Raw genomic sequence first — 12,137 nt, 5'->3', positions numbered from 1 at the left:
AGGAGGAAGGAAGGAAGGAAGGAAGGAAGGAAGGAAGGAAGGAAGGAAGGAAGGAAGGAAGGAAGGAAGGAAGGAGAAAGAAAGCTCTTGTCTATTGTATTCACTGATATATCCAACCATGTAAAAATGTACACATGGGGATGCTTAATAAATATTTATGGAAAAATATAGATGAGGAAACTAGCAGTAAAGCTCAAAAAGTTTAAGTAATTTCCTCAAGGTTCTGTAGCTAGAAAAAGATCACAATATCACAATGGAATTCGAACCTGGGGCTGCTAACCTTAAAGCCCACTGCTCTTCTCTTAGCCTTTTTGCTATCTTAGGTCCACGGAATTCATGATTTGCTTTAATCGGTGCCAAGAAAATTCTCCTTCCACTGAGCATTATCACTAAAGGGTTCTTTTTCTCTCTCTGTTTATATATTTTCCATTTAAACTAAAGAAACAGAAAAGAGTTGAATCCATCACGATTACGGTAATTTTATAGCAAAATTAGCAATAGTGACATTTAAGCAATAATGATATTTAATGATAGCAAATAATAATAAAATAACTTTTAAATGTATTGAAAGGCACTCATCACATGCTAAACTCCATGCTAAAAAATTTTCACACATATTTTACGCAATCTTTACAATTATTCTATCAGACTGGTATACTTTTATTATCTCCATTTCAAAGATGAGGAAATTGAAGACAGAAGTATAGTACCTGTTTGATCAGAGTCAGACAGATAATACGTTGTTAGTACGAATTTAAATTCAAGTCTAACTCCTGAATTTGATTCTTAACCCCTAAATGAAAATTCTGATAAATCCTTTGATAGAAGCATGTTTTCTTCTAGAAAATATCCCATAGTACGTCTGCATGTGCTAATACCTTCAGAGCATAGTCCATTTTAAAACACGATAAAAAGTTTAAATCGTACTTTAACAAACAGAAATATTTATATCTAAACAATAATGCAGAAAAACAGGCTGAGCCCTTTGAAGTGGCTTCCTTGTTAGCTTCCATCAAGACTACAAGAAAGAATTGGCAGCCGCAGAATGGAGAAAGCGCAACACCCAGAGATGGAGAATTCTGTAAATGACCAATTATAAAACTATTACACTGTAGTACTTTTATAGCAACAGGAAAAATAATCCATTAAATTGAAAATTCTTCCCTCTTCTATGGCCCACACAAACATAATGTTGCATTTGTTAGGATATATTTCCTGTGCTCTGTCAACTTGACTTTCAGCAATTGTATTAATACAGTACTCTCACTTTGCACATATATATCTGAGTGATGGATTCCCCCACTTGAGGTCTGTAGAAAGTGTGGAGTGAATGAAATAGAGTTCAGGAAGAAACATCATAATCTTTAATGATGGGCATTGCATTAGGACAAAGAAAAACATCTCTCATTTATTTATTTGAATGAAGAGTCTACTGTATATGTATTGCCTGCAAACAAGGCTCCCTGTTGCATTATGGAAAAAAGTGCCTTTTATTTAAAGGTAAGTATCTGTGTGCTCAAGTTTCTAAGGACCTACAGATTTAATCTGTTTTAGAACTAAAATAAAATATGATTTCTTTCTGTAAACAGATGTGGTTAAGCAATCAGCAACTTTGGTGTCTTTAAGCCACTACAATTTGATGGTAGGCAAATCTATAATTGTTAAACATTTCTGCATTTGTGCAACAACCAAGCAGTACGCTTAGTGGTTAACAATCTGGGTATTGTCAGACAAATCTACATTTGAATCTAGACTTTGACACTTACATGCTATGTGATTTTGGATTATGATAATCACTTTCTTCAGCTATTCAATAGAGATCACAACATGTCCTATGCAGGACTATTGTCAAAACTAAATGAGACAAAGTATTTACAGTGTATCACATAGTGGCTCATAGTGAGGACTCAAATTATTATTATTATGGTTACTTGTACTATTATTGAAAAGCGATAGAACTTCTGATCTCCTAAAATGAGATATGTGTCCCATATCATTGTAGTCTCATATGTTTTATTTTTTTACCTTATAATCTCGATCCAAGAAATATTTAGTAGTAAATATAATTGAAAAGAGGTTATTTGTCAAACATGGAAATACCATAATATTAAGTGTTCTGGCGTAATACTCTTTTCAGATATTTACCTGTAAGAAAATTTTATTGTTTTTTGTTTTCATTAAGTACATAAAACATATATATTTATTGGGCCAACTGGCAAAATGTCCATTAAGTAACAGTCTGACTATATGTTGCATAAACGTTCTCTTAAGTAGTAATTACATGTACATTTTAGTTATTGAGAAAATGTGTTTACAACTCTTCTTTTTTGCCTATTTAAAATAAAAAGGGGTGAAAAATAGTTAGGCTTGATGCTTACTGTAGTGACCCAGGAGTTTAATGTACTTTGTACTCTATTATGCCATGAAAATGCTCTTGTGCCCTGGGGACATCAAAAAAAATATTTGGTTTAATGAAAGGAACCAAGTATGATTCTAAAGCTTCCAAACAGAAGGGTCAATAGGCTGCAGTTTACTTCAAAAAGTATTCGTCCTTCTCTCTCAACTGCATCAAGATGGGAAAAATGTGAACACAAATGCTTAAAGTTAAATGGTAAACGTTGGGAGGAGTGGAAAAGGATGATAAGTTTTGAATACCCAAAACCTGGGTTAGAAGGATTATATTTAAAGTAAAGAAAATATCACATAGTATTTTTCACTTGAATGCCAGTCAGCGAACTTTACATAAATGAGAGAAATCAGCTGTTTTAGCTGTGATGCTTTCTTTTCAATTGCACATGGCTGAAAAGAAACTCAAAATAGTAAAAAGAAATTTTAAGAAAAAGTACTAGAAATTCTGGGATGCAGTTAGACTCAGATATAGTTGGATTTGGGTGTTCCAGAATATCAGTAGGGCTCAGCTCTCTTCATCACTTAGCCCTGCTTAGCATGGCATGCTTTTTCTTCTACAGAGAGTCTCTTCTTGTGTAGGATGACTACTGAGAGTCCCAGAGTCATATCTCCCTAGCTTAGAAATTCCGAGAGAAGAGAAAACTTTCCCATTTTTCTTTGACAGAAAAGTCGTAGGGAGGATTTGGATAGGCCTAGTCAAGGTCAGATGCCTACACCTGAACCAATCACTTGCTTTGCTTGAGCTCACTCAGACAACTCATCCCTGGGGCCAGGGAGGAGGCAGTACATCATTTGGCAGTTTTCCAAAAGAAAAGCCTGCTGTTTTTGCAAAATGAAAGGGGGTAGGACACTGGGTAATAAAAACTAGATCTGCTACTATAAACTCCACAGTTCTTATTTCCTGCCCCATGTCTTATAACCATGCAGTAAGCTGACCTAGAAGGTCATTGTCCTCATCGCCAGCCTTAATACATATCACTAAGCAGCACACTGGTAAAAGAAAAAGGGAAATCAGCTAGACTAATATTAACTAAGATGGTTATGTGAAAAATATCCTTAAAATGTTCCCCCAAACTCACTCAAATATTCAGAGTGAGAGCTGGTAATAAATACATCATGGAGTTTTGACAAGAGCAGGTTTTCTCCAAGCTAAATCATGACACAAAGAGATTAGAGACTTCTAGAAACCACTTTTTTTTTTTTTAAAGAAAAAACTCAGAAGAGAAAAATGAGGCCTAGAAAAACTAAGTGACTTAGTTAGGGTAACATAGCTAATTAATGGCAGCATCGAGATGACAGCACACTTTGAGTAACCGGGTCAAGTCCTTTTAAATCCATGACAAAACCTACACATAAAAAATAAAAAATAGAGCAATTATGGTTTTTTAAACTCTAATTGTCTATAAAATTGAATTAAAGGCATCCAGTATTTCAATGATTCTTAAAGAAAAAAATGTCCAAAGACATCCTAATTGTGCACATAAAATACATGTGGAGGTATCTTCGAATATATTATGTGCCTATCTCTATTCCCTCTCTGCTCTTTTAAAAAATGCCCCTTTAAAAATTGCCTACTCACCATCTGTTAGGTAAATTTCCTTAGACACAGTAAATGTGGAGGCAGAGATTGTTATAGAGACTATTCCAAATGGCACTGACACCTATATTTATGAAATTTAAAAAAGAGTAGGTTGGAGTTGCTTTTTAAAAAATCCACTATAGTAATATCACACCATCCCAGGTGCCTAGTTCTATCCAATTACATGAGATAGATAAATGATTAGATAGATGATAGATGATTGATAGATAGATAGGTAGATAGATAGATAGATAGATAGATAGATAGATAGATAGATAGATAGATAGATAGAAGAAAATTAAGCACTTATACATAAACTGTTGCCCCAAGAGTTTGAGATAATATTTAAGCTTCGATGGACAGAAAGAAAACATTTGAAAATTTACAAATCTATTTCACTTATGGTACAAAGTACACAGGTTTAGATTTGCAATATGCTCCAACATGGGTCAAGTTGACCACTTTTTCCATCTAGTTGTTTCTGAGGGAACAAAACTGAAACAGATGCCATTCAATTCCAAGTCTATAGCATAGACCATGACATTACACATGAAATATTATTCATTCAGAGTCAGGATGTAGCAAGAGTAATTTATACTCTCAGAGTATTTGCTCTCAAGTCAATAACAGAGAAGCCTTGAATAAAAATGTTCCCATTACTTTCTACTATAATATATCTTACTTATAGCCCATAAAATAGTGGTCAGGGGAGATTTAGCCTCTGGGCACCACATTATATAAACTCTCCACTTTAAGCCATCCCCACTCTGTAATTATTTTTAAAATATGTTACTCATTGTCAATATTAATTTAATTTAATCTTTCTTAGCATTAGAAGGTATTATTTTATACAAGCTCAGAAACAAATCTCTAGAAATTCCTCCCCAATGCTTCTTTGAGCTGAAAATTCATTGCAGGGTAGTTGCAGTGACTTAATTGTAGTTGGCAGAGCCCTGGCCACACACTAATTTCATTAGCCTCAAATTCTTGGATTTGAAAGACCTACTGGATATGATTCCTGTCCTCTGACATGTCACTTACTAACCAATTCAGTGTGTATATATAGAGGACTTGCTCAGCTTTATCTTTGGTCTTATACACCAGCAGGAAAATGAGAATCTGAAATCATAGACACTATTTACATCTGAGTAGTCATTCTTGCCTAATTGTCAGGGAAGAACTTCATTCCAGGCTTTGCTGGCAGCAGCAGCATTTGTTACATTTATTACCATCTCATTGCTACCTCCTCCCCACCCCCAGTGCTTAGCACCCTCCCCCCCGCCCCCCCATTTAAGTCACTAAGTATTCCTTCCCCCAGCCTAGAAGCTTATCTCACCATACATTTTTGTCTCAAATGATAGGTTTGGCATGGTCCCCCTGGCAACCCATAGAGACTGCGGAAAAAAAAGAACTCAAATCTCTAGACAGCTAAGAATTCAATCATTTAGAGGAGTCTCTTTTTTATAGGACAATCTTAATTGAACTGAACCCTGCAATCCCAGAGAAGATTCGCCTACCATTCTTTTCTCTCTTCCTAAATTGATTGTGCCTTTGAACAATGGGTCTGTGTACTATTATTCTCTCTGTTCATTTTGCAGGCTTACACGGTCTGGGAAACTGGGAACTGGACTTGCATGCCAGCAGCTTCTAAGATCACATATAAAAAAGGCTACTATATACTCCAACATGGGCAATGATTAACCAGAATGCCCACACCAACGATTACATCCAGCTTGCATTATAAGCTACAAGTTGGTGCATTCCTCCTACTACCAGCCTCTTCTCAATAAATGCAGGTGAAAAATGGGGGGCCTTTCTCCTTCAGCTGTTCGATACCACATGAATAGCTGCAATTTGCAAATTAGAGGAAAATGACAGTGTTTTCTCTGAATAGTTTTGGTGCCAACCCACACTGCTAACACTGGCTAACGGGAGGTTCCTTCACTTCCCATCCCAGGGAATAGGGAAACTAAGTGTAAGGCCGGCTGTTTCTTTCCTCACAAGTGCCCTCAGGGTCACACACCAGAAGAGGAATCAGCTCCCCCTGGAATCTTTTTCAGCAAACACAGTTCTTCAGCCTAGACTGCGATCTCTTGACTTCGACATTTTACTTTTATTTAAGACACCCCCATCTGCAGTACTGCCATGCTCTGAGTGAAGACAAAAACAGGCAGACAAATAATTTTAAAATGCTAAACCAAACACACCTTTAACCCCCACGGTTCCTGAAAAACCTGTGAATTGCCCAGTGGTCTCTCGTGATCTCCGACCTCAAGGTCTCCTGCAGCACTACCTCCCTACCCCCACCTCCACCGAGTTGTCTAGCCTTAAGCTCAGAGATGAAGAAAGCGCTTCTGGGTTTTGCTTATAACCTAGGCTCCTCCTGAAAGCGTCAACTCAGAGGGAAGACTGCCCCCAGAGCACTTTTGGGTGTGCAAACATCTAGGGGTCTCCATGATGGCATACTCAGGAGGTGCTAGGGAAGCTCTTAAGATCACAGAGGCCATACCAGGCTGCAGCCTTAGATGGCACCGCTCCTTCTGACGCAAAAACAAACTTCACACTCCTGGGAGCTGATGTGGTGACAGCTTGACTCTCACAAGGAGTCCCCTTTAGAAACCCATACCCTTCGGAAAAACACTTGGTTACGGGGAGCATAAGGAAACCAGAGTCAGCCCGAACATCTGGAGAAGAGATTAATTGGGTTTGGGCACTACCAGGCAGGGAGAGAGCTGTGCATTATTAAAGGATCATCTCAAGACTGAGATGAACAAAATGCTTTGGGGTCGGGGAAGAGAGAGAGAACAGAGGCAGAAATAGAAAGATAAGAGAGAGAGAGAGAGAGAAAGATACATAGGGAGAAATACGAAGAAACAAGGAGAAGCAAACCCACAGTCACGCAGACCCTAAAACTCAATTTCTTAACCCAAAAGTCATCCATTCATATACCCAGTGCAGCCCGGGAGCCACGGGGCAGAGGCTGCGCCGCGGGCGGCGAGAGAGCACTGCGGTAGAGCCCACCGCTCAGCTGCCCCGGATCCGCCTTCCATTTCGCTGTCGCCCTCCGGCGCCCGGAGCAGAACCGCCAGGCCTTGCTCAGTGCACCCCATTGCTTCGCTCCAGGCACCTTCTCTGCTGGCTCCGGGAATCGTCCTAGGAGCCAAGGACTGGGGCTGGGGGGCTGCCTTAGGGAGGTTGTGGGAAAGGACAGGCGGAGGGAGGAGGCAGCGAAAGCGATTTTGTTTCGCAGTTAGCATGAGCTCATCACTAGCTCTGAAGTGGCAGGAGTAGCAAGCTGATCGCCCAGCTCCTGCCAGTGGCCGGACTGCAAAAGCAATTTAGACGGTGCAAACATTTGCCCACAGCAAATCACCAGGGGGTCACGTCTGCGGGTAGTATCTCCCCACTTGGGGAGCGTCCCCTCCGCCCAGGCTCTTGCGGAGACAGGCTACAGGTCGGAAAATCCAACCTGAGAGATGGGCAATTAGCATCCTCATGTAGGTGAAGACCTAGCCCTCGGCTCAAGAGGTGCCTCCCTAAGCTCTTCTCCAATTTTTCCAAGGGAGCTGTGGCTTGCTGGGCGGCCTCGGGCTGGGAAGCTGGGGAGTTGAGAAATGCCCAGGTTCGAGGCGTCTTCTCATCTTTCATATTCCATGCGCCCAACCGGCTCTCAAAGGAGCCGGCACTTTTACAAGCCTGTTTTCGGAGCATATTTCACTCTAATGCAAACCCATTTAAATCATCGCCTTGTTTTCGCAGATTGCTTCTTGTAAATGGGGCCATAAATCCAGGATGTCATGCCGGATGGAGTGGAGCGCGCACAGGGGAGAGATGGAAGGGAAATGAACCAAGTAGGGATTAGAAGGTACCTCTTCGGGTGAGGTGGAGGGGATTCGGAAGGATCTCCAGGGTGTAAAATGCGCGAGGGCTGACCTGACCCCGCACCCCTGGAGTCCAAACCAGCTTTTAGGATTCAGAGCGCAGGGAGCTACATCGCGCTCTGCCCCGGAGGGAGCGCCCCCCTACCTGGAAAAGCCTCAAGATGTTGGCTACCATGATGGAGACCGAACTCCCCGAAGCCCCAATCACTCCAACTACTTTCTCCGGCTTCACGAAAACCGGAGGCTCGCCGTTGGTGCAGCGCACGTCGGACGTGTCCTTCTGGATGAGCGCCTGGACGAAAGTGAGCGACTGTTCGAGCGCGTAAGTGTCCCTGGAACAAGTGTCCAGGATCCGCGCGCCTAGCGTCACGTTGGGCAGCAGGTTGGGATCGCTGTTGATCTGGTCCAGGGCGTAGAGCATCGCTTCCAGCCTGTGGATCCCGTTCTCCCTCTTGATATCGCCGCAAGGTACTCCGCTGGGACCCTTGGCGTGCACAGGGAACAGCCCCCCGAGGGTGACGTCCCCCTCGATCCGGATAGAGTGCGGGGCGTACATCTCCTGGCCGCGTGCCGCCGCCGCCAGCGCGCACAGGAGCACCTCCAGTACGCAGCAGGGGAACTTCATCAAAGTCAGGACGCGGAGCAGCTTCCCCAGCTGGACCATGCTGCTCCGACTGCTGCGGTGGCGGCGGCGGCGCTGGAGGAGAAGGTGGCGGGCTCGCCGGGGTCCGGGCTCCTTGGGGTGAGCTCCTCCGGGGAAGCCCTGGGGCTCCTGCAGGCACGGAGGGTGGAGGCGCCCGGGAAGGGGCGGCCGGAGAGGGTGGGAGGTCCCGCGGCGCCTGCCAGCTTGGGGCGCCGTGCGCTCTCGGGTTCGCCCGCCTGCGCGCCGCGCTCGCGCTTCCCGACTTGCCGCTCGCGCTCTTCAACAGCCCAGCACTGGGGAGAGGGCGCGGATTGCTATCGCTTTAAATGGTCGTTCGGCTCCCTCTCCTCCTCCTCCCACACCCTCCCTCGCTCGCTTGCTCTCAGTCTCTCCCCACCCTTTCCAGCGCCCGCCCTCCCTACTGGTTTGCATCATCACGCAGGGAGGGGCTGCGTGCTGAGGTAAGGGGGAATAAGTGGGCGGCTGGAGGTGGGGGGGAGTGCCTCGGATTGGGAGTTTCTCGGTCCCCAGGGGATTTAGGCGTTGCAGGTCGCAGGCGAGGGCTGAGCTCTTGTCCCCATCTCACTGTAGAAGACTCTCGATCGCCCGCCTGCACCCACATGCACGTTCTAGGCACGAGTGGCACCAGCCCCGGGATGGGGCGAGAATGTCTGGTGCTGCTGACTCCCAACCCTGAGGTCCACAGCCCCGGCTGTCAGCTCCCGGAGAACGCCAGGGAGTCGCGAGGTGGAGAAGCCGATGATGACGAGGAGCGGGAAGACCCTACCTAGTTAGTCTCCACTGCTGATCCGCCTGTGCCAGTTTTTCCTAAGAAAAAGAACATACGCAGAGGAGCCTGATTCATGACTTTAAAGAACCTTTACCCAGAAACTTCTCCGGGGCCAAGACACTGGACTAGCCTGTAGAGAAACAGGCCAACAAGAAAAATTAAGAATAAAAGTACATTCTTGGTCTTCAGGGGTTACTGGGACCAGAACTAGCCAGGGTCCCAGCTAATCTGCTGGAAACCTCTGACTCGCCCCTCTTCTTACTTTCATATCAAGAGATGGAACATGTGAGAACTCGGCAGAGCACACTTTCTTCTCTGGCGCTGACAGGTGTAAGGTTCCCTCTTACCCACTTACAGAGATGCTTCTGGGCTGGTACAGGTTTTAGAGGGCAGGAAACAGCAGGAAAGAGGTGATAGTAGGAAGAAGAAAAGAGGGGCAGACAGAAGTCTCCTCAATGATTCCGGATGCCCTTCTCTCTTTCTCTGGCTGGAGATTTGGGGGCAAAATCAGGATGCCAGAGTGGGGTGCAGTACAATTAGGTAGTTGTTTTTCAGGCCTAGCCCAAACTCTGCCCATTAAAGCAACAAGTGGCCCTAGGAAAGGTAATGTCTTTGTCCTTGGGATCCAGAGTGGACTCGGGGAGGTTAACTCAGCTCTTCCTGAGGCTTTCTGTTGGAGTGCAGCAAAACTATATTGCACATATTTGAAGGTGAGAGAAAAACAGAAACAAGACTATATATTTTTGTTTTTGTTAATGTACATTTTGTTAATGTCCTTGTACAATCCCACCCACCCCCACGCACACACCAAAAAGTCAGAAGATAGGTAGTTGGTTGTCTCTACCACCAAGTACCTGTGTATCCTTGACATTTCTAGTCCCCTGTCTGGGTTATAGTTTCCCTATCTGTAAAATGATAAGATTGAATTGGATGCTCTCTCAAATCCTCTTTTAAAATAGGCCATGTCCCTTTGTGCATGGTGCTCTTTTTAGGCCAATATCCTCTGTTGTTTTATGTTCGGGAGACCAGTTTTTTGATATCCAAAGAACATTACAAATATGTCCTGGTATGAGGACTTTTTTTTCCCTTGCCCAACATCTATTCCTCTTTCTTCTAAGGACAGTCCAATCCGTCAATTTTTTTGGATATGTCCTTCCTCCATGTTTCAATACTTAAAGTCTGAGAAACACAGACACCACTTCCCATAATCCAAGCTTGTCTGTTTAGAGCATGGACTGGGGTCCTTTGACTATAGTGATAATGTGTTCAAGGATGAGAATGGGGCCCAATGAGAACCATCCAGGACTAATCCTTGCAGTTTGCAGGAGTAACTAGGGTAGTGACACAGGGCTACTACTATCGAACAGACAACTTGTGCATGAATTAGGAAAATAGCGCCCCCCCCCCATGCTCAAAATACTTTATATCCTTTGGAAACGTTATACTATTCTGATTTCGTAAGACCATAACATTTCATTGCCATCTTCAAGAAAACAGTGGTATAATATACAGTGATTATCAATCACTCTTAGATGTGATGCCCTGCTACATAAGTGTACACTTTGCACAGTCTTCTGCTGCTCCTCCCTGCCGGTCCGAGAGCTGTGAGGATACTAAGACTGTAGCTGCACTAGGAGCTTCTACATAAACAGGGAGATATTTGAATTCCATAATAAGAAACACAAGAGAGGAGGGAAAAAGATAAAGAGGATTGGGGTAGAGATAGATAGGTCCTGATTAAAACATCTGAACTCCTAGATTCAGCCTGGCTTGAAAGACTGCCTCTGGATTTTTTCTATTATATAGTATTTTCTTTTTCTTGTCTGAATCCCAAAAAAATACTCTTTTAATTCACCTGTTCCAATACATCAGCGCAAAAAGGGCAGAACAGCTGAAAGAGATAACTTGTTAAAGTAGAATCAGCTAATTTGGAAAGAGTAAAAGAAGCAAACAAAGCAACAGAAAGATATACTTGGGAACACGAGTACTATGATTCTAATATTTAGGCATCAGTACCCCAGGCTTCATTTCACAGAGACTATATCCTTATTAAGTTTTAAATTTAAGGCTATTTATTAGGAACTTGGTAATTAAAAAAATATATATTTGGAAAGCTGGGTAGCAAGTAATGACATTTGATTTTTTACCTCCTCCTGTCTGGATCCTTGTGCTACTCTTCTATTTTCATTTCACATCTTGTGATTGCTCAATAAGTATATCTTGGCTGACTACTGAATGTTGCTTTATTCTGTATTCTCTCTTTGCTCTGATCATTCTCCCCAAACATCTGGCAGCAATCATTATCTACTTTCATTGCAGTCATCTGTGTGAATGTCTTATTTCCCCTGCCAAGTTGTAAGATCCTTGAGGGTAAGGGCTAGGTATTATTTGTCTTTTTTTCTGGACAATGTTTAGAATGGTGTTTTGTACTTAAGGAGGACTCGTGTTGAATGAATCACAACTGGTTTTGCCATTCCCCACAGCCTTTATTTGACAGCGTCCGAAATATAAAGTGGCAGAGCAGAAACAATGGCAGATAAATTACTGTCCTCTTAGTCACAATATGCAGTTTCTAGAACTTAAATGATAATTAGTAGATTTAGAAATGACTTTATTTTACAAAAATTGCATATGATTGAAATATTATAACCTTAAAGCTCTTGGTCAACTCTAAAGAAAGGCTTTAATTGGTGGTTCTTCCTGAGTTAAGTGTTCACTCCCGGAGCAATAACTGGGGCCATTGCCATAAACAGGCTGAGGAAGGTCCGAAGACAAATGCTAGTATAACCTCAGCCAGATGGAAAGAGAGAGAGATCTCTTACCAGGTAAGGGGGA

At 43.0% G+C, this 12,137-nt stretch overlaps 1 protein-coding gene across 2 annotated transcripts in view; it reads right to left on the bottom strand.

Annotated features, from left to right (window-relative positions):
- GRM7 (glutamate metabotropic receptor 7) overlaps positions 1 to 8,807 on the bottom strand; it is a 769,756-nt gene extending 760,949 nt beyond the window's left edge. For both annotated transcript variants that reach the window (XM_006917568.1, XM_006917569.1), the window contains exon 1: positions 8,015 to 8,807. In XM_006917568.1, the coding sequence (XP_006917630.1) occupies positions 8,015 to 8,533 (519 nt within the window). In that variant the 5' untranslated portion in view covers positions 8,534 to 8,807. The remainder of the gene's footprint in view (positions 1 to 8,014) is intronic.
- Positions 8,808 to 12,137: the final 3,330 nt, after the last annotated feature.

The sequence above is a fragment of the Pteropus alecto genome, unplaced genomic scaffold (assembly GCF_000325575.1).
Source record: "Pteropus alecto unplaced genomic scaffold, ASM32557v1 scaffold75, whole genome shotgun sequence".
NCBI classification, from domain to species: Eukaryota; Metazoa; Chordata; class Mammalia; order Chiroptera; family Pteropodidae; genus Pteropus; species Pteropus alecto.
This window is presented reverse-complemented; position numbering and strand designations above follow the sequence as displayed.